Consider the following 23584-nt stretch of genomic DNA (forward strand, 5'->3'; position numbering starts at 1 on the left):
AGTTAAAAAGGTAAAACTATAAAAGTAGAAAGATGGGAAGAAAAGAAGGGAACAAGAGAATGTAGTGGATCAAGCTGAATGGAAACAGACCCAAAAGGCCAGAGATGGCCCCCCGGCTCCCCTGTGCTGCCAGGCTGGCACTCTCCTGGCTCCTCTATACCGTGGTCCTTAGCAAAGTCTGCTACAGTCAGCAAGGAACAAATTCTCTGTTCACAGGCTCACTCCACCAATATTGCCTTCCCTGCTGCAGCTCTTTCTGGCCCTCTGGTGAGGGATTTTACTCCCTTTGTTCCCATCTCTTTGCACTACCTGCAATACTCATCCAGCCCAGCAAATTAAACCACATGACAGAAACCTTCCAGTTCCTATGCATAAGTATAGATTAGAACAAAGCCTCTGGAGCCCAGGAGAACCAGGGGGCTGGAGCACAGGATGGACACCTGGCATCACACACGGAGCCAGCAGGCAGATCAGGCTGAGTCACTGCTCCCAAAGCAGGGAATCACCTCTGCAAAAGAGAAGAACACTGTGCTGATGAGCCTGTACTCTCTCCTGACCTACACTCCCCTCCTTAGCAGCCTGTCACTAGGGAGATTAACAACTGGCTGCTTTCCCCAGTTCAAAGCAATCCTGAAAAAAAGAGCTGGAGCAAGAGGCTGGCAAAGGAGATTTGATTCCTCCCCACAACACACTCAAAGGGAAAAAATATTCCACATAAAAGGCAAGGACTGGGGAAAAAAGATAACTGAGATCAGCACCTAAGCAATACATGAGGGGAAAAGGCTGTTTTACCCTCCTTCCTTTCCGCCAAGGAAACTTCAATGGGAGGAAGACAAATAATGAAAAAAGCCATCAAAGCAAGCTGGTGATTCATTAAAATAAAAAATGCATTATGCATTGAGAGCAGTCAATTAGGAGATGCAATCCACACACTGTCCTGTCACCCCGGGGGAAGCACCAGCAAGGCGAGTGGGAGGAAAGGGTAAGTAGAAAAGGGAAGATTTACAGGCATAAACAAAACCCAGCTATGACCCCAAGCTGAGCAGCTTGTAGAAGGAACAGCCATCACTAACCCACACAGAGTAGCCAGGAGCAGATTTCTGTCTCTGGATTACTACATGGAGAGTGAACATACTGACTCTCAGGACACAGAGAGCTCAACTGGGGCACTACTGCTTTGATAGAAGTGGGATATTGGTGCCAAATGACTAAAGAAAATATTCCCGGTCAGATTCCCAGAGTGGAAGGCAAGTCCTTTTCTTCCCTGGGCTCAGTAAAAGCTGTGTGCAGTGAGGAAGGGCACAAAGGGCTCCCAGTACCCCCCAGCATACCCACGGCGCTCTCCTCAGGTATGTCCTCTTCCTCCCTCCCCACATCATACCTGGAGTCACTGCAGGACCAGTGAGAGTGTGAACAGGCCTGCTGAGCCCAGTCCTGCCGTGCCTCCCTTCCTGCTTTTTAAGATCTGACAAATACACTGCTCCAAAAAGTGATCATCAGGTTCATCCTCCTGAGCCTGCCCCTCTGCCTGGGCTCAGGCACCTCATTAGGATTCTGCATGACACGTTTCAAAGTCTGCACCCCTCATTGAGATGCTGACAGACAACCAGAGAACACAAACTGCTCCCTCCCCTTCGAGGGGCATTCTAGCCTGTGCTTTCTGTTATGAATCAATCAGCAGTCACTTTAACGAGGCCATCCCCCATCACTGAGGCACTGGTGACTGATGGCTGAGCTTCTGCCTCAGCCTCCAATTGCCTGGCCTCTCCTCTTCTTTTCTCAGCTGGAGGTGTCCTCGGTTGACAAAATGAGACAACAAGCAAGACAAAGTGCACCAAATTCCCAGAACTGCAGCTTCCAGCAAACCTTTTGTCAGCTGAAAATCAGTTTAACAGCTAAAAGCAAGCACGTTTAGTTGTCAGGATTTGGGAAAAAAATCATGAAGGTTCATGGTATCTTAACAATCTCCTGGGCTTTGTAAGAGATGTTTTTGCACAGGGTAATTTGGGTCACTGTTGATCAGCCCATGTCTGGAATGCTGCCATAGTTCCTCTTACACATTTACTATCTGAGCTGTACCTCCCTTTGTCCAACCTCCTACATCCTTCTCTCTCTCAACACTTCTGCCAGTCCTGGCCTTTCTTCATCAGGAGGGACTGAACCCCTTTTTAATGGAATTACAAGGCAGCCGAATCAAGCCATTGAGGAATGCAGACTCCACCACAGAGAAACTCTGTGGCCTCCCTGCACAACACTGCATGCAAGTGAAGGATCTGCACATCTTAGACCTTTCTGGGTGCAGTCCAGCTCCTAACAGAGCCGAGAAGGGTTATATTACACTCTTAGGAGTCAGTCATCTCCCTGGCTTTCCCAACCTATTCCATTTGTTTTGCTTTCCAGTCACATTTAAAACACTCTCCTTTAGAAATAAGGATGCAGAAAATTAATTTTATGGTGAAAATTAAGATTCTGGAAAACAGCTTTTCCTAATCTTTCATGACTTCTGATGTTTCCTCACCTTCTTCTCCCCCCTGGCTTCCCATTTGGTTTCAGTTTGCAGGTAAAATACAAATCCATTTAGTGCACGGCAATGTGCATCATAGAAACGGATGTATGACAAATGATTATGACAATGCTAAGGACAAAACTCTAATCATACTTTTCCTCTCGGTTTCCAAACTGTTTTCTGAAGAGAAAACAGAGGGAGCTGTACCACATCCTTTAGAGAACAAGGACACTGCATAAACTGTATCTTAGCAACAAACAGATTAACAGCATAACTTCCTAGCCAGCTCTACAGAAAAGACATAACTAGTATTTAGAAACTGAGAAAATAACAAGAGCAGGAAGACTCACCTCCCCTTTCTTTACAGTCATGGATTGCCGGCGAGGAGTGATCTCCTCGTTGATGCTGGAGAGGAAGTTCTGTGATATGCGCAGAGCATCCTGCAGCAGGGGATGGTCAGGGTGGCTCACTGGAGTGTGCTTGAGCAAATCCTGACAGTAGGAACACAAAACAGAGAACACAATCATGAACAGCACTGGATGGCAGAAGGGTTCGAGTGCCCCTAATTAGAGCTGTAGGACAAAATGCTCCAGCTTCTTCATATAGATTAGAGCAAGGATTTATCTCTAGAAGATAATAATACTCTGCACTTGGTGATATCACTGAAAAGATAGCAGCATCCTACCTACAGACTCCATCTCCTTAGTGTAAAGGGAAGAAGCTCTTAAGCAGCACAGGTTTATTTTTGCAGTCCTGGAGCTCCATGGAAAATGTGAAGGTCAAAGAAAATAGGACAGCAGTCTAAAGTTTGAAAACTCCCCTTCAGATACTTACATGCAAGACAAGTGTGCTGCGAGTCACTCGATCCACTGGCTTGTACAACAGAGCTGTGAAAACAAAGCAGCAGGAATATCAAGAAGAGTGGTATCAAGAAGAACCCATTCTTCTAGCATGGGTTGTCTTCTACTCATGTGCACAGAGACAAGCCCCATGGAACCTGATCTTGACCAGGCTCTCTCAATGCCCCCATAAAACCATCTGAGATTGCATTTGTGCTATCACTGGGTAGCAGATGTTCTCTTAAAATCACAGCAGCCCTGTGGCTGGGCTGGCTTTGCCCAAAGGCACTGATGAGGTTTGAAGTAGGAGGCATTTCCCCATGCATGCAGCAGGCTTTGCATGAGCTCTGCTACTTAGCAGAAGGGAACTGACTTCGCAGGTGGAGCCAGCAGACTCCATAACCTTCCAGCATTTGAAAAGAAAAAGGGAGAGTGGGGGTTTGGCAACAGCCTCCACACAGTCCTGACAGACCAGTCTCCTCTCCATGGATCACTCACTTTCCAAGGAATTTTTCGTTGTCTGATCTTTAGATTCCTTTGTGCTTCTGGCCTTTAGATTCTAAAAGAAAAAAAAAACCCATGTAGCAGATGGTCAGTCACCTTGAAATATCACATGGGAACACAACAGACTATCTGCTCTTCCAGGGGAAGACCTCCATGTGAAAGGAGGACAGCCCTATCACAGTTCAAGTCAGTGATGGAAAGATGTGCTTTCCTTCTTGGTAAATCCACCAGTGCCATGCCACAGGCACCCACACATCTCAAATACTAAGCAATGTTCTAAGGAGCACCTGTCAATAGACATGAAGCAAAGCAGGGAACCACCTACAGCAACAGGGATGGGGGAGTTTTTAAATCACCTGCAGAAGAAAGACATCCATAAGGACAAAGCCACCGTCCCAGCACCAATAAATAAAGTACAGGATTGGGATTCAATACCCCCAGGTTATAGTTCTTATTCCTGTACTCAGAGCTGGGTGGCAGTTCTTTCACAGCAGCAAAGGAACACTGTCTGTGACTCTGCTCTTTGCCATGGGCCATGACATGCATTAATGTGCTCAGCTCCAAAATCCTCACCAGGACACAAATGCAAAAGTACCATCACTGTTATTCCAAATACAGTAGATACTGGCATGATTTCAGAATTATTCTTCAGAAACAGCAAAACTGAGGGATCATATTTTACCTCTTTATCATAAAAGTCTCAAGGGACGTGTGATATAGAATGTACTCAGGAGTTTTCTCAGACCACTAAACACCCCTGGTAGTATTCAGCTCTGATTATTCATCTGTTTTTAAGGAGACACATAGGAAATTCATGTTTTCTTGGCAACTGAGTTCTTCAAGAAATAATCACTACAATCCAAACAGTCAATGAGACCATGCACTGCAGGGAAAGCTGGTAGTCTGGGAAGCCTGAAAAAGTATTCAAAATTCTTTGACAAAGGTACTCCTCTGACAGGGAGGAAATCAGAGCAGGCCAAAGAATAGTATTACAGATTTATGGTTGACACACTTGCCTTTTTCAACAGAGAATTACTGTCTCCTCTCCATGCCAGTGAAGCCTGCAATCCCACTGACAGCCATGGTGCCAGCCATTAAGGATGGCTTCTATACCACAGCCAGAATCATCATTAGCAAGAGAAAGACTTGAGAAACTCACATACAGCTTTCCTTTCTAGAAATGCATGAAGGTGGCACAGAGCTGGAGAAGTTCAAAGCAATGCCAGTTTCTACCAGATTCCCTGGGTGGGGACAGAACACAAAGGCTGTGTCTGTGACCAGCCCAAGGTACAAATCAGTGTAAGAACAGGAGCTGAAGCAGGGAGTCTGTGGGAGCTCACAACTCCTCCAGAAGTCAGGGCTGCAGAGGTACTTGGAGAATAGACAGGAGTGACATGGCAGGGTATTAGTCAGCCCCAGACAGCTCGTGTGTCTGAACACCGTGACATTACCTCAGAGATTTCAGCAAACTGAGCATTGGCTTGGCAGCATTTCTCTGCTGTCTCCATAGCAACTTCATAGTTATCCACAAAGGCCCGGTACACTCCCAGCTGGCTGGCCTGCAGGAAGCAAAACAAAATAAAATAAGTGCTGGGGAAGAAGGCAGTTTGGGATGGTCAGCCTTGATATCTAATGATCAGATCATGTTCCTTCACACCAAACAACTACAGGGAATACTGAGCAGGCCCAGAATGACATCTCTGACCTGTCAATTTTGTCTAACCAGCACTGTTGTCCCCGTGCACCCAGTTCCGCCCTATGCTGAACAAGTTTACTGGTGAAGGATGTGAAAGCCTATGAGAATGACACATCCTTATTTCTGACATCTATTTTTCCCTTCTGAACTGCCAGATTAGTATCTATTAATATTGCAGCTCATTAATGTAACTGGAGCTGCTGGCTTTTTGCCACAACATATGAATCAGAGAGGAATGATTCAGCCCAACAGCACAAATGTGACCCCAGTAAGCTACTTGTTGGCTTTTGCATGATGGATATACTAAATCAAACCCAGATACTACCCATATCTGCATTAGTGAATATTATTATAAGGACAGTGGAGTGCTGAAAATACAGAAGAGAGATCCAGAGCACAATCTGTTTGGATGGCAGTGACTGGGGCACTAGGTGACAGAAAATGGCATATTTTCCAGCAGAAGGAGCATGGAACTGGTCCAGAAGAGGATGGAACAGGCCTCAGAGTGCAGTAGTAAGTCATTATTACCACAGAGTCTTAGCACTGATCCCGTTTGCTGACTTAGGAACTGCAGCCATATTCATGCCAGAGAACACAGGATCCAGCATGGGAAATCCCTGGGTAGCCTCCAAGCCTGTCTGGAGTGCAGAGCTGGCTTTGTGCTGCAGAGCTGCCAGGCTGGGCTGGGAACACCTCGGCAGCCTGAGCCTGCAGTGCCGGCAGCAGCCAAGGGTGCAGTAAGGAGACACTGCCAGGAGGGCTGCACTCACCTCTGCACTGCTGCACATCCCTGCCCGAGATATGCAAGAGGCAGAGCAGGGAACTTCCTCACAGCCACTGCTCCTTCCCTCTCCTGCTCTCTCTCATAACCACTGTGCTCCCCATTCTCTGTGAAGCTTTGTGCAAGAGGTGATGGAAGAGGAAAAACCACTCTCTGGACAACATTCCCTGCACAAACTTAGTTAACAGAGGCTGAGAAACAGTTAACTATTTCCTAGGTCACATTTTACTGAAAGACTAGAAAACAATCTCAACTCTCATACAGAATTACACAGTTGTGACTGAAGCTGAAGAAAACTGTGCTCATTTATACCAGGGATTACCCCAGCAGCACGGAGAGAAAGAAATCTGCATTTGCCACTGATGCACAGTCCTGTGAAGACACTGCAGTCAGAATTACTGACCATTTGCAGGGCTTATGCCATTCAGATTTGGATGATGCCAGCTAACATGGCAGAGCTTTAAAGTTTCTCCATTCCCATGTGGTTCTTTCATTTCCTGCTACTCCTAAACAGTCTTTCTAAGCTTTCATTTTCCTCCTCTGAATGTGCCATCACAAAGACATCTTTTTCATTAAAAACTGAGCTTCCAATCAAAGTAATAATGCTCACACACCATTTTCATGCTGGTTTATTTATTTTTTTCAATTAAAAAGAACACACTCAAAATGAAACAAGAGTTGGTAGAAATAGCTGGCTTTTGGATGTATTTTTTTCTATTTCTGAGGCCTATCAGGGAGGACGTTTGCTAAATATTTCTTCATTTCTAAAAACAGCTCTAAAGAGTTTCCTTCCTAGCTATAAAAAAAATTGTACAATATATTCCCCAAAAATGAGAAGCGTATTTCACTCCCACATGCCTGGCATCTTTTCTTTTTCTCAACAGGAAAAGGTGCAATAACAGTCAATTTGATGTTGCAAATAGATCATACTTTGTGCCAGAACACATGAAATTCTAAAACTCTTTGCATCCACTATCTGTAACTTCAATCTACTGTGCTGTTTTTTGCGTGAGAGTACAGAAAATTAATGTCCTCAAGGACATCTGGATAATAACAAGTATTTCAGTGTTTATCATCAGACTGCCTGACATGACCACGAGTAAACAGTCTGCTCCAAAAGATTTGATGTACATCTACTATAGATGCCTTATAAAGCCTGATGTTCTTGCTGTCATTCTCATCTAGTTGCTTCCCAGTGCCTGCCAAGAATTATTAGCTTTATCTCATCCAGCAAAGTGTTTGCAATTCCCACCGATGCTGTACCAAACCACCCAAAACTGAAACTGCTATGCCAGCTCAAAGTCTCCTGCACTAGGGCAGTTTGTTCTTTTGTTTCCAATGCTAATCCAACAAAATCAACAATTCTGCCACAAATGCAGAAAAATCAGGGGAACATAAGAGAGGAGGAAGGGCCAAACTCCTGCACCCAAAATCAGCTAGCAACAAGAAATAGTCTCAAACAAAAGCCTGAGTAGCTGTGCACCAAGCAGAGGGATGCTGGACAGCCCTGCCAAGGAATACGTTCAGGTCTTCTCCAGTTAGTGCTATTCCCACTGCTGACCACACGTCCAGTGCAGCTTGTGAGGCTGCCACTTCCAGCAGCCTTCTGTGTCTGCTTCAGCACCCAGCAGCAGCTGGGTTTGTCCTCTCAAACCAGCTGCTCAAATTGCATACCATGAACTATTCACCAAAGCACCAACTTGACCCCTCCTGGCTAAAACATGCTGGCAGTGAAAAGCAGATTCCTGTATTTTCATCTTGAGCTGCTGGCATGTGCAGAAAACATCATCTTCCAGGCCAGCTCCCCCTGCTCCACAGGGGATGGAGCTGATGCTGAGCTACACAGCTGCTAACAATTGATCGACCCTGGTAAAGCATACTCCCCAGCCAATAAACCCCTCACTGGAATGTCACTCCTACCCTGAGAACCAGAGGCACCTCAGGAATGCAGAGCTTCTTTTCTTTTCTTTTCTTTTCTAAAAAGGAAAAAACAGCTCCTTTAATCCTTTCCTCTCTGCACATGTTGGGGGAGAGGCTAAAGGGGCAAAAAAACCCTCCTAGAATGCAAACAATTTGTCATCTGGCTCAGAAACTCAGCAATTTTAATTCAGCCTCAGGAATATGCTGTATATATCTTTGTCCTGTTCTGCACTCAGAGAATTTTGTTGAGGTTGCTTGGAGGATTCTCAGCTGCAGGTTAACTGCATCAGCATAACAGCAAGGGGAACAGAAAGGCCAGGATAGTGGCAGAAAAGCAAAGCCAAAGGTGATGACCATAAATCAGCACCAGGCAGAGCAAAGCACCAGAGAGAGAGTGAGGGAGTTCAACAGTAATGAGGAACACTTCACCATTGGTGTTAAGAAGTTCACTTTGTAATACTGCCACTCTCCCATCTTCATCTAAAGGAAATGCTTTGAGGACTCTGCAGAAACCCTGGAGATTCAAAATTTATGTGAAACTGTATTTATTTTCCCACCACAGCTTGCTGCAGTCTTTAATTAAAGACAGTGAAAGAGTCACTTTTGCTGTAGGGCCCTCACTGCAGTGGCAAAGGGAGGAGGTGAGAAGTCTCTCATCTATTCCAGCCACAGACTGATCCCTCTGGTCTCAGCTCCTGTGAGATGGGTGAGGGATACCAGCACCTTTGGTGATGGCAGCTGACTCACCAGCTTTTGGAAGAGGTCCCCAACACGTTGCTGGTGACTCCATTGCTGCACTCGGGGAAAGAGCCCATCATAGAACTCTTTGTGGATCTCATAGAGCTCAGGCACTTTGAAGAATATTGTCTCAATCTGCTGACTGGTCAGCACGGGCTGGGAGGTGGTGGCAGCGGCTTTCAAAGGCTTCATAGGCTGAAATGAGGAAAGAAGGAAATCATTATCATGCAAACCACCATAAACATTCACCTTTGCCACACTGCAAGTCATTTTTTATCCTATTAAGAACTGATATTTGCATTCACACAACTCCTGAAAGCTACACATGAACAAGTTCTCTCATGGGGATCAGCCACCCCTCATACATGAATTTTCCCTGGATATTAATGCTGCAATTAAAATCCCTCTGCACTCCATTTCCCTAAGCTCTGTCCCACTGTACAGCAACATGTGTAATAATAACCACAGGATACTTAAAGATGGAGCTCCTGGATACTACCACATTAGCAACTCCCAAAGTGTGCTATATCCAGTCCTTCCTTTAAGGCTCTCTCTCTACTGGAGGAGTAGCAGGTACCTTTTGCACCCAGCAACTTGTAACCCATGGCACATGAAGTTCAGGGGAACTCTGGATAGAAGCAGCAGTGAAAATTCAAGTACCAGTGTTTGAACTGGCATCTGTCCCCAGCACTTACCAGCAGCAGGGCCTCCAGGTGGCTCAGGTAGGTTTCCTCACTGGCTAGGATTCCTGACAGGACCCATTTTCTCATCTCCAGGCCTTTCTCCAGGTCTGGCTCACTCTACAAAGAAGTTGTTTAAGAGAAAAAAAAAATTAAAAAAAATAAAGAGCAGGTTGCAGGGAGAGTAAGAAAAAACACCAAGAATGAGGATGGAGAATAAAAACCATTCAGTTGACCAGAGCATACTTGCTTTTTCTGTTTACTTTCAGACTAAAAACCAAACAAAAAATCCACCTATGCTCAGCATCTTGTTTCTAGAAATATGCAAATGTAAAACATTAAAGAAATTTTTATTTACCAGAAACTGATGCCATTTAGATTATTTACAGGTGTTAGCTTTAGTCATCCAACCATGGTGCCTCAATTAGGTGCCCAGACCTCTTCACAAAATTCAAAACATGGAACTTAAAAATTCAGAATTCATCCTCCTAAACAAATCCTAGGGCCCTTGTTCTGTGCAACTCCCTCCCTCCTCCCACGGGAGCTCTCCAAAGCCATGTTTCTGTGAGCAGACAGGATCACTCCTCTGCACCTCCCCAGGTGTGCACGAACACGCCACAGTCACAGCCTGACCTGGCTCCACGGGGCTGTTCTTCCTCCCACTCTCTACTGTTCCCTAACTTATTTTTCAGTGTCAGCTCGCACAGTGTCTATTTTTAGTGAGAGGATGGAATAATCAGCATGGCTTGGAATGCACATGCTGATTTTCTTATTGGGATTCCATGAAGGAGTTCTTAATCAAAACAACCAAAGAGAGGGAGGAAAAAGCCCCACATAAATATGTTCATGGGCTAATGGGGAAGACTAGCGTGAAGTGTTAAGAGAAGCAGTAATCCCTTTTGTTGAATTTCAATTATCCTTCCTCTCAAAACTGTTACCTGAAAAAGTGTTTAACCTGATAAAGTGAAACTGAGTGTTTTCAAAAACTCTAGAAAAATTTGGTCAGGCAATGAAGGTTATAAATAATGAGAAACATTCCCCTTTTACAGAGTCTTATTTCCAGTTCTTTTTATTTCTGTCATTCACAGAAATAGCATTTTAAAACTCTCACAACCTTTTTATGTTGTTAAATGTCTCTAAGAATAGAGTCAGAAGTTGGCTCTGAAAGGGTACATACTTTTCAAGGGATTTGGGTAGGTTTTTTGGGGCTCCATCCTACTCTTAATATCCAGAGGAATCTTCAGCTTTTGATTTCACAGTGGGAGGATTAGGAAGCAGAGCAGTACACTCCACTCTAGTGACGGAACATACAGCCCTATAGCTGCCCCCAAAAAAGCTCCACTTAATTTAGGGCCCTCTGCAGATGTATAGATGAGGTACCTGGGCTATAGGTTCAGTTTGCAGGAACTATCACACCCTGAGTGTGACTTTGAACCTACGCACAACACAAAGAAAGAAACAGATCCTCATGCTCCCAGATATTTCTGGATTCTGTCTCATCAATAACCGTTCTGATTTTTGAACAGTTTCATTAAATTTCACAAGCTATATTCTAGCCTAAAAGACTTGCAGCAACTACTTCATAAAAATTTTGTGAGGTGTCAAATACCACCATCACCTCTTATATAAAAGTGGCAGACGGAAGCTGTTCTAAGGAAATGAGTAAGATTTACACACACGTTAGGTACTACATGGAAAGAAGAACTTCTCTTTGCATCCCGCCCTTCAGTGACATTCAGTAAGAACCGCAGTGCCTTTTAAAATCTTGAAAGGGCATCTCAAAGAAGACAGAAATTTGTAATTCACCAGTCAGTGTTCAGAAGACTTCAGAAAAACACCAGTGACAAACTACATGGTAAAATGAACACTGCACTAGACTCTGTGCATCTATGGAGCACTTGTGTGACTGTCACAGAAATGTTCAACGAGGCTGTGACCATTCCTTAGGGTTTCTGTGCTGGGAGTGCCTGGATGTCCAGCTCATGGACCATTTTGTAAGGCATGGTACACACACGTAATCAAGACAGGCAGCCCCAAGACATGTAACAAACATTGCCTTCACCCAAAGAGGAAGGGATGTGGCAGCCCTGGTGCAAGAAAAACACAATTGCTCTTGGTTTCCAAATATTTCTTACAACACTTACAAAAGAAAAGTGCAGCTACACAAAGAAGCATTGAGAAAAACTAACAGTGCTCCAAAGTCCCCACTGCTGAGGACAAGGTAACCGGTCAATATTGACACAGCACTATAATTATCTTTACCAGGTTCTCTTGGAGGAGGTGAGGATTTAAAAACCAGCTGGGTATGTTTGTAACATCTGTAAAGAGCAGCACACAACGACAAGTTATTTAAATGACTTAAACTTCCCCATCACGACAGTGGCACAACAGTTTTCCTCATAGCACTGAGAACAGTTTTCCTCTTCAAAAGTAAAAGCTTTAATTTACAAGCCAGTTCTTGCTGGGCACCGTCAGCTGACGGAGACAGCATTTTCTGCCAGAATGTTAATTTCCTCCCGTTAAAAGAGATGCACTTTCAGAGAGAAAAACATCTCCCAGGACATACTGCAGGCCTTCCTTCCTGGCCATTACCACAAGGGCACTGTGCAAAGTCCACGGTTTTGTCCTAACCCTTTTTTAATAGGGGCATTTTTCCAAGTGTGATGCTTGCAGAAGTCCAGCCTCAGCCACAGCCAGCCAGGACACAGGGCAGAGCCTGGCTGCTTTATGCTCTGCACAGCAACTGCTGAAGAAACCCTCAGGGGAGTTTATCCAACAATCACAGGGCACATTACAAGATCTCCGATGCAGAACCTCAAATTTACATACGGCTTTCTCCAGTGTGAAAAGATGATCCCCTGCTCCTGCTGCGCCAGGGATCAATGCACCACCAGGGTGCTGCTCTGTGCATTGTGCTGCTGCTCCTGTTCCCTCCCGGGAGCTGTGTGCTGACAAGAGCTCCTGCTGAGGGAGGCCTTTGCTCACAGCGTCAGCTGGGGCTGCATGGAGCACGAGGAACATCTGGAAAACAGCCCCCGTGCTTCTTGAGCCTCAGGGTGCTTTTTAAGTCACACTTGTTATGAAATGTACTCCCCAAGACTCAGAAAGTCACGTGGTGCCAAAATCAGGAGGAAGAGGAGTAAGTTTATTATTTGGTATTATAACATTCCTCACTCACAGATTTGGGAACAGGCTCACCTGCTCACCCAGAACAGGACAGCAGTGAGCAGGCAGAGACTGGGTGGGACTGTCCTCCCACCCTGCCCACACAGCAGCCAAGCTGTGATGCACTCAGGGCCAAGGGCATTTCTGCTTTGCCCATATCTGACACAGAAGGGAAACAAAGAGCAACACTGTGACTACAACAGCCTCGTTGCCCCTCTGTTCCTGCAGTCCAGCCAGGACAGTTAAGAGGGAACATCCTGGGCATCAGAATCAAGCTCCCCATCAGTACAGGGAGACCTGCCAAGGCTGAGGACTCCTTTCCCCTAGCCTGGCAAGAAGGGAGCAGTCTGAAATCTTTGAGCTGCTTGTAGCAAGTGGAGGAGCTGGTACCACATCTACCAGACCACAGAGGATGGGGAAAATACACCTATCACCAAAGTGCAGATGGGGTGTTCCCAGCAGGAAGTGGGAGCAGCCTGTATTGGCAAACTCTAACCGCTCAGCAGGGAGTGCCAGGTGGTCAGCAGTCCATCCCATGCTTCCTACCCAGCTTGGTTAGCCTGTTTTCCACTTGTACAAGTCTGACTAGTATTTCATGCTCTGTCTGTCCCTGACTCTTTGATGCCAGCATCCATGTCTAGCCCTTCTCCCCTGCCCTTCCATTTTCTGGCTACCTCTCTACCCACGTGTTTCAGAATAAATCTTACAGGACTGTACCAGGGCAGCAGCCAGAGCATTCCTGTCTCCCTGCCATGGGAGCACCCAGCCAGATCTGAACAAGCAAAATACCAGTGCTTTGTTCCCACTCCTCATGAACTACATTTAAAAAACACCAAAACAATAAGGAAGGTAGAAAGCAGGCTACAGGAAATTACACAGGTATCTCATGCCTACAAGATCCTGGTGTCCCCTCTTCTCAACTGGGTGGTGCTCTTTGCTATTCCAAAGTCTTAAAAACCAAAAGATTGAGTCACAGTGCAATTTTGCAACCTGAACCATGGCCAGTGAGAGGGGTTGGAAGCTCCGCAGATATCAGAGCACACACACTGGCCCTGAGCCATGGCTGGGTTGAATGTGTTTACAGCTTGTCAGCCTAAGCACTTTAGTTTACTAACCAGGTTGGCATCGCATGTTGTGTTCAATTACTGCAAGGCTGACATTCACCAGCTCCAAGGTTTACACAGATTCAGCTCTTCCTGACTCTGTTTAAAGAACTCGGGGCTTCCTGGTTCTTGTTTAAATTAACAGCAATAATTGTTTTCCTGCAAATGCTAGGAGAGCACAGATTAAGAATCTAGAAACCACAACACATAAAATTTTGCAAAGAGGTTGCTGCTGGCACAGCTCTGTAAAGAGAATCAGTGATTCAAAGTGGGTGTATAAAAGGCACTTTAACTCTTCCTTTGGTACGGGGTGTTCATACGCCATGCAATGAATGCGTTCAAAGGCAAGGTTTCCCATAAGGACAGTTTGCAATCTCATACAGAAGCTGACAGCCTACAAAGGAGAAAAAACATTCAGCTCCATTTTTGAAGCGTAAATATATTTGCAAGCTTCTGCTGGAGGTGTCTCATTGTCTTGGTGATATTAAACAGGGCAAATTCTGTAATCAAGAAAATCATGCTCCATGTGGGGAGGGGAAGGAGCAGGGAGAGAAGCCAACATTATTTATAACATCAGTACTGGTGTGCCAGCTCTCTTCAGGAAGGGCTGTACATCCAGGCATAAGGAGCAAAGAATTGGAGAATAAAAAGGAAAACCTGCATCTGTTGGGGGTGGTGAGGGGAAAGTGACAGTAAAAAAACAAACAAATCCATTCAAATACTGAGAGGAAGAAAGGAGAATGATTTAGAAATGCTGGAGGGGGAAGGACAAGCTAGCAAGAGTAGTACCAAGAAGAGCAGTAATCCCAGTTACTACTGTAGCTTCAGAGGTCAGCTTCTCTGCATCCCCTTGGGACCAAGCTAGGAGCAAAATCCACAACCTGCTCTGCCACAGCCCTGCTCTTGCTGAGCTGGCAGACAGCAGGAACAAAAGGATCTGACCTGAGGAAAGGCAATGGCTGCCAATGCTGCACCAACCATGAATGCACAGCAGAAAAGGAAAGAGAAATTCTACCTGAAAGTCTGTAAGTACCAGCCAATTTCTCCTCCAAACAGAACAGACAGTAGGAGGTGGTCGCTCAGCTTTAGCACTCCTGCCTCACTTGCTTTGATATATGCAAGAATTGGAGAGATCTATTTTGTCAAAAACTCATCTTCTAAATTCCTGAGAAGGGACTCCCTTCATTTCCTAAGGCAGTGGAATGAGCTTTGCCTTTCCACTGCCTGCCCTGCACCCACCTCCACAGAGCGCCACGCACGTCTCTGAGCCTGGCTCTGCTGGTGAGCATCCTGAAAGGCCTTTCTTATTTCTGCACCTCCCAGGGCTGCAATCTCTCCTCATATGAGGAGCAGCAACAGGATGACAGTAGGTGAAGCTTCCCCCTTCTCCTAGCCTTCTTTTGCCTCCAGGCTGCAAACTACCCACTCCAAAACTCCTGGCAGTAACTCTTCTCTACTGAAGGGTGTCAGTCACTGACATTCCAGCTGTGCCAACACCTTCCTGTGGCCTAAAAATACTGTAGCAAGCTCTCCCTTTGTCCTCCTCTAACCTTATCCAGGTATTTTCTCTGCTCTTCACACTCACTGTATGGGAAAGACAGACACATTCTCTCTCATTCTGGGAGTGAACTATCACTACTTTTTACCAACAGTCTTCAGACACCTTCTGAAGCTACCAGCACTGTCTTATTTGGCAAACATTTGGGCTGACATTTTCCAAGAGAGGTTTCCAGAATTTCTGTAGAGTTCAATCATAACAGTTCAGCTGTTACAGAAAGGAAGGTTTGGGAAAATTCAATCACTCCTCAAGTTAAATAAACAAACAACTTAGGCATTAGTGGAACCTGTTTCTCCTTTTTCCTCTCTCCCTGTAGGCTTGCTTAAGAGCAAAGTTTGGCAAAAGCACTGGTTTTATGGCAGGACATGCATCAGCAGCCCAGCCTGAGATTCTAGAAGAGCCAGAAGAAAGGGTCTGACCCAACCTGCTCCATACGAACATTTGTTAAGGCCTCCTTACCACAAAAATGACAAGTCAAGGGCTGTTGAGATCCACACTACAAATGCTTGTGTTGCTTGTCCCTGTCTGGGTCACAGACAAAACTAATGCTAGTGCAGCCTTGTCCTCCTCCTTGGACAGCAACAGTTTGTGCAGTGGGCAGGGAACAGGTGGAATGGGAATACACCAGCTGTGGCTGAAGTGGCACAGTTTGGAGGCCAAGCAGGCAGCATCTCCTCATCTACTTATGAGATATAGGTGGTAGGAGGGATTAGAAAACACTGCCCAGATGACAAAGTGTAAACCCCGCAAACCTCTGGAAGTCAACTGCAACCCTCAATTCTTGGAACAGAATGTGCTGGGAGTTGGTCACCCTACACACTGAGGAAGCCCCTTCACAAATAGTCCAGGAGGTTTCCCTTCACTCTCTTCTAGCAAGAGACAATGCTTTTGGCACTCTGCACTTTCCCTATGGTGGCTGGACAGAGCAGGGGAACCCTGATGTGCTACCCAACCAAAGGCTTTAGCTGCTTTAGGGAGATGAAAGAACTCAGTCAAACACCTGGCAGAAAAATACAAAGCCCAGAGCAAGCCCATAAAGAAATCAAAGCAAAACGCCCTTAATATTCAGATAGCAACAATGCAGTCCCCAAGAGGGAGGCAGGTCTCATGGATAAGGCAGATGACCACCACAGCAAAATGCTGCAAAGTCTGTGTGACAAGTGAATTACTTAGATTTATATTTATAAAAAATAAATTTAAAATATCATTGTTTGCAACATTTTCCGTTTTCTGGGTGCCTGACTGGAGTGCTGTTAACGCTTGGTTTCCAAGTGAAATAAAGGGAATTTTACTTTAATGTGAAGAAAGCTGTGTTAAAAGTCAGAACCTGGTTTTGCAGAATATTACACATCTCACATTAAGCCCCCAAAACTAGCAAATGCTTCTCCCATAACCTGCCTGCCTCCATTACCTGTGCTAAGTGAACATACCATCCTCTTACCTCACAGAAACACTGCTAGGATAATTAAGATCTGTGTGACATTCCAGCTGTATTTGAAGTTAATGGAAATGAATACTTTTGTACCCAGACCAGAGTCTGCAGTGTCCTGTAAATAAGGTGCACATGCAGCTCTAGAGATAAAATATTGACTCCAGTGAGTATCGTTCACTATACCCACTGCACAGGGCAGGAGCCCACAGGAAAAATGGGACAATTGAGTAATTCAAAGTTATCACAAAGATTCAAGACTTCTTAACTTCTGAATTACTTTACAACCCTAATGTTTTGCTATGGTGTACGTAGTGCATGCATTGTGTTACATACAGTTCACTCTCAGACTGGTCATAAAAATAAACTGAAATTTTCAGAAGTAACTGCAGGTACCTAATGAAAAAGTAAAAGGACAAGAAGACAACGTTAAAAGCAAACGCATCTAAACAAAACATGTTTTCTGCTAATCAAGTTTAGTGCAAAATAAAATAGCAGAGACATACGTCCTGATATTTCTGGTCCAACACATGTTTTGCGTTTGGCTCAGCGATGTGTTTAACACCTAATTTTGTTACTGATGTGTTTTCCACTAGAGCTGAAAACATAACTCAGCAAAAGCCATCTAACAGCTCATGATGACTGAAACTTTAACTTGCTCGGGATATACCTGGACATAAATTAGTCTCTTTATCTTTGTCATGGACTGTCCAGGGACTGTCATCTGTGGACTGATTACAGACAGGATCAATTGAATCAACTAAGGTTCACGATTAAAAGCCTACTCTGTATCAGGACACCCCTTTCTTTTGGAAGCCATGAAACATCTTTTTATAGTCAGAGAAAAGAAAGCAGCAACTTACGTTAAAAACTATTTTTGAATAAGCAGCCTTCAAGCATTATTAAAGTAACTTTTAAATTAACTACTGTTAAATGCTTATGAGGCAATATTTAAATAAATAAAGCACAACATTAACTATTAGGCAGTGTCTCTTCCAGGCCTCCAGTCACAAGCACTATCATAACTGGTTCTTTGAAGATAACTCTCAGCCATGTGTAGTCACACGGTGTTTTTCCTTCATCCTGAGAAACATAACCTGGAAATCTCAAGCCAATATTAAAATGGTTTTGGAGCTTTTTAAATTTAGTAATGATAATTTCTTCATTCAAAAGCCTCTTACATATCACAAGAATTCTCATCTTGAGAGATAAGAAAGCATCTCATAATTAATAGACTAAAGCATAAGCAGCTAACTAGGTTCCACACTTTACAGTCAAATAAAATTAAGTAAACACTAACAATATATGTATTTGATAATGCTTCAAGAAATCTTGACAATGAATTTTATAAATAAGAAAGAAAGAGGACACTGTATCAGGAAGGATTCTTAACCTAGAATTCATCCTGGAAGAAGTAAGCATAGATATATGACAGTAACCAGTAGAGAGCAGAAAGATGTGTATAATGAACTCTGAGCACTGGTGGTTTGGGGAACTTCTCAGACTTGCCTTTTGATGCAAGATAAATAAAACTGCCTGATAATGGTGATGGTGTTGATTTACACGTACACTGATATCTCTAAAATATCCATAATTATCTTCCATGACCTCTTAACTAAGAGGGAAGAACAACATAAAGGCAACACAAGTTAAAACACTTGGATGAGAGATTTCAAAGTGTCATTTACAATGTGGGAATTCAAGGTTGTTTGGCACTCTTTCATAGAAATACTGTAGGAAGGAAGTGACAGTTGGCTTTGCACTATTAAACATTTTTATGAATGATTTGGGGAACCCAGAACTTTGAAAATGACAAAGATATTTAGGGAAACAGCAACTTGGGACTCAAGTGCTCTGCAATCTATTGCAAAAGGATAAAAAGAAGCGAAAGGTTGAAAGTCAAAGAGATTAATCCAAGCTGAAACTAAGACATTTTGGACTGTGAAGACAGCAGAGCCAATAGTTCTTTACCAAGTCATACAGACGACTCACTACCAAGACTATTGTAAAAACAAAAATAGAAATTTTCCTGAAGTTCCAAGCTATAGCCATGCTATTCAACCTGAAGCGAAACCAAAGCAAGGCAGACTGAAGGGCCATGTTAAGCCACAGGTCAGGCAAGGCAGTCCCTTCTGTACTTTTTATCTATGATAACTGATTATACAGACAGCTATTTAGTGAATAGTCAAATCCATCACAAGCAGTGGCCATCTCCCACCCAAAGTCACCACTTCAGAGCTGGCAGTTTTAATTCTTTTTGCTCCATTTTCACAGGCTGAAGGAAATAGGTCTTCCAGATGCTTGATCAAAATCCTTAACCTACCTGAAAAGAACTTTTATTTTCCTAGTGAAAGGCAATGACAATTCACATGCAGAGAGGTATGAATGTATTTCGTTCCATGGTCTCCTTTCCAAAATATCTGCTGTTTAGAGACCCTCTCAACTGCAATTAGTCACCAGTTCTCTCCACTAAAATGCACAAAGTGCTCAAAAATCATATACACAACACTGACCCCCGAAGTTTAGGCCTAGCATCAGCTAGAAGCCTCAGTTTAGCTTTAAATGTACACCATCAATAGGCAGTGCTGCATTATGTCAGGTAATGTGTCCCACAGTGCTGGCAGTCCCCGTCTGTCCCCTGCTCAAGCTGTCCACCCCCTGCAAACCTACAAGGCTTTGCTGACGCCACAGAGGCAGGACAGGACTCACTGATTTTGTGGATTCCAGAGAGCCCGAGGACAGCGTGTCCCGGCTGCCGCGGCTCTTGGAGCTGAGGTGGGGCGAGGAGGATGGCGAGTCGTCGATGTAGGGCATCATGTCATGGTGCCGCCTCTGCTCCTCGGCGCGGTCAGCATCATACGCGTAGCCAGGCGGGGTCCCCCCGAACGGGGCATCTGCAAAACACACACACAAGGGTCTGCTCACCCTGCAGCTGGGGAGGGCACAGGCTGGGCAATAGGTGCAGCCTCCCAGCTGCTGTGGTTAGTTATCAGTAAACCCAGAGTCAGCAATGGTTAAATACAGATCAAGTAGAGGAGTAAATATAATTAAATTCACGTTGTCACCAAAAGTTCATTTCACTTATTCTAAGTCCTAAAAGGCAAAGTCCTTTCTAGCATTAGTGGTCATTTAATTACAGCACTTTCCCTCACATTTTCCTTCAAAAGCATGAGCATCAAAATACCAGTCTGGGTTTAGGAACGTACTGGGTAACAGACCCTGGGTTTTCTGTCGATCAAGAGCAGATGATGCCCCTGACAGTTTAGGAAAGATAGGTAATACATAGCTCAGGGGAGAACTGTAACTCTCTCCATACCTCTCAGCAACAAGAGGACTAGGAAAGAAAGGTCCTACATGTCAAGTGAACCAACCTACTGCCAAAAATAAAATCCTAAAAGGTCCTTTTCTGTTGGCTGCCCCACCTCCTATTTTGAGCTTAACCCCTTAAACAAATAAACAAACCACCACACTGTTCCCTTCTATACATCCCGTCTCCCCTCCCCCAAAAAACCCTAAAACGACACATCCAAAACACAAGCAGAAAAGGATGGTGGTATGAAGGGTCAAGTTAACCATTACTGCATGAGACATCAATGAACTTCTGCAGGAAAAATGAGTAGCAAAACTGGTTATGGCATCTTCAGTTGCTGCGTACAGAGACTGCTCCTGCAAAAGTCTCTAACAAGAACACATGGCTCCTTCTGCCATAAGCTAACAGGCTTTTCACCTCTCTGCACAAAGAAATATACACAGAGGACCCAAATTTGGCGTCTCTACAGTGACACCGCACCACGATTTCCACGGGCCTGTGAAGCACTTTCACCTGCCAATGCCCAGAAGTGTCCTGTGTGTGATAGTAACAGCGATGCACAGGCCACTGCCCACAAAATGGTGGAGTTGTTCCTCTCTTTCAGCTACAAGTCACAGAATGCCATTCTTCTCCCCAAACTGAAGAATAACCCCAAGAAGATAAGCTAGATCTGCCTTTACAGTAGCCAGTGAGCCTTATGGAAGACAAAGCCATCAAAAGAGAAAAAACAGTTATACTTGAACAGATGTAGAACCAATTTCTTACTTTTTTCACAAAAAATAATATCGTGAAAATATTATTTTATATATTATTTTCATATTTAATAATATGAAAATAATAAGCAGTTGCTGCCAAGCATACTAATAATCCTGTTATACATCACTTAGGCAGGGTGGAGGAGTAACATTTTAAAGCCCACTTTCCTCCCTCACAGTAAACTCAGTTAAAGCATGACTCATTTCAGTAAAAGATGTGAACTTTATGTGGAACAGAATAAAACTTGATCTATGTGGCTTTTTCAGGAGGGAGAGCTGGTCTGGGGAATTTACACAAACAATATACTGAAAACCCAACAATAAACTCACTGTAGATGTGAGCCTCTGTCTCAGCTTGGACCAAATGCCACCCAGCTAAGTAACAGCCTGATGCAAAAACTTTAGGCTGCGGAGAGACTGTGGCAATATTATTTTAACAAACTCAGTGAGTTTTATGTCACCCACCTGCTCGAGTTACTACCTTGTGCTCAAGCTCTCAGAGTTCCTCAAAAGACATGTTAGGTTGTGCGCAATCACAGGAACAAAGGGCAGAGGGAAGGTAGTATCTGCTCTCTGGAAGGAGCTTTGGTCTAGATGTTAGAGGTTTCCAGGGTCCACAACCATTTAGAAAACACCATAGAAGTTGATTTGCTAAACAGCGGCTTGAATGGGAGTTACTGAAAAAAAGGACCTTCTAACCCAAGAAACCTGTGATATATTACTGCCAACTGAACACTGGCATTATCCAAGGAGGAACATCAGTACTGGGCACTTATGCTGGCCTCAAGCCTACTCAAGGAAGAGTTCCTTTTCCTGCAGAAGTTTCTTCAAACTAATCTTATGCAAACCAATTTCTCCACACTCATGCAGTAACAAGACCAAGTCGCTGTGTGGAAATTAAGGCAGGAATATTTTTTTCACTCCCAGTGCTCACTCTCAGAATGAATAGTTTGCTCCACTTTTTGTAGTGGGGGAGTAAATGCAGACTAAAATACATTAGTAGAAAGGCTTGCAGCAAATAACAGTATTTCCACTTTCCTCACTTTCTCCAGCTAAAAAACAGCTTTGCACTTCTACCTCCCATAATGTGTTCTGTCTCCTACTGCACAGGAAAACCTTTACCTGAAACTGGAGGAAACAACAGGTGGAGGATCAGCTTTGCAACAAGATTCAGTCTACTTTTGAATCATTTTGTCTCCCTAGCCATAAAAAAAGAAAACAAGACATCTCAACAAGGAATGAATCTATCAGTGTCACAGACTGCTATGAGATCTGTTCATAGAGCTCCACATGGGATTTGAAACTTTATTTCTGTATCCTCCAGGGATTCTTCACACATTAAAAAGCTTAGAAGTAGTTGTAATCCCTCTTTCCATTATTGCTGCATACAGCACTGAAATCCACCTATGGAGATCTTAATTATCACAAAGGCAGAAAGACCTTCTTGCATTTATTCTGCCATTTTTTCCAAGAGAAGCGAAGTACTGCCATAGCCAGATACACTGCACGAGCCTGAGCACCAGGAACAGAGGTAGCCTTGTATCTCGGTGATTAAAGAGCCCACTGTTGCCACGGAAACTGGGTTATTCAGATCTCCTCAGCCCAGCACAATGCTCACAGGCTGTTCAGCCTCCACCTGGGAGCAAATAGACCACAGCAAAGAGAGCAGAGCCAGGAGCTCACCTGCTCTGACACTTCCAGCTGCTCTAGGCGCTGCCATGCTTGATGGCAAGTGGAGACAGCAGATGGGCTCAAGCAAGAGCACTTGGTTTCTTAGCCAGTGCCTCTGCTAAGGAGAGCATTAAGAGGGTTCTTATTCTCATGTTAGGGCCAGCCAGTCTTAGACTTACTATCAATAACTGAGCCATCGAGGCCAGAGGAAGATGAACCACAGCAACAACAGACAACTGCTGACAAGAAAAAGGGCAGGCAAACAAGGACGATAGGCTCCAATGGGCTCTCTCTGGTGTGCTAGCACCAGAGAGAGACACCAAGGACACAGCTAAATGAGGGTTCTGCTTCTCATCTCACCACCACGCACATCCCTTTCTCCTCCTCTCTGGGTAACCTGAAAAAGATCTCATCCCATAGAGAAAAGCAGCACCCGTGACTTAGAGAAATGAGCCCTCTCAGGACACAAGAGGAACTATTTCTACCCTGGCCTTTCTCTTACAGTACCACTCTCCTGCACCAGCACAACGGGCGGGTGAACCACCTGGGGTTACAAAGGCTCATCATTAATTCACACATTCTGCAAAAAACCTCTCAAGCATTTACCTCTACCTTTGGTTCTGACAGAAACAGCCTGGCCTTGCTTTGCTTCAGCTTATATGAGTCTGTTCTAGCATTTTTCCTTCCTCAGTTACTGCTTCCATCCTCTCATCATCTTTCTCATCTCTATACCATTTTCATTTTCTTCTGTTTTTCTCAAATGTAATATTCCTTTTCTCTACAATCTTGTGGTTCCCCTCTTCTAAACTGCTTCCCTCCTTCACTGCTTCAAATTTCACCTGGCTGGGGGGTAAGGAAGAATCTAACAAATTTACAGTTACAAATTCACTGGCACTCAGAGCAGAGCAACAGTGCTCCCTTATCCTGTT

At 44.4% G+C, this 23584-nt stretch overlaps 1 protein-coding gene across 2 annotated transcripts in view; it reads right to left on the reverse strand.

Annotated features, from left to right (window-relative positions):
• BCR (BCR activator of RhoGEF and GTPase) overlaps positions 1-23584 on the reverse strand; it is a 95188-nt gene that overhangs the window by 27793 nt on the left and 43811 nt on the right. For both annotated transcript variants that reach the window (XM_039560979.1, XM_019285260.3), the window contains 7 exons: positions 19629-19813; positions 9680-9784; positions 8994-9179; positions 5301-5408; positions 3844-3904; positions 3341-3393; positions 2857-2997 (listed from right to left, as the gene is read on the reverse strand). In XM_039560979.1, coding sequence (XP_039416913.1) covers positions 2857-2997; positions 3341-3393; positions 3844-3904; positions 5301-5408; positions 8994-9179; positions 9680-9784; positions 19629-19813 — 839 coding nt within the window. The remainder of the gene's footprint in view (positions 1-2856; positions 2998-3340; positions 3394-3843; positions 3905-5300; positions 5409-8993; positions 9180-9679; positions 9785-19628; positions 19814-23584) is intronic.

The sequence above is a fragment of the Corvus cornix genome, chromosome 15, assembly GCF_000738735.6.
Source record: "Corvus cornix cornix isolate S_Up_H32 chromosome 15, ASM73873v5, whole genome shotgun sequence".
Taxonomy (NCBI): domain Eukaryota; kingdom Metazoa; phylum Chordata; class Aves; order Passeriformes; family Corvidae; genus Corvus; species Corvus cornix.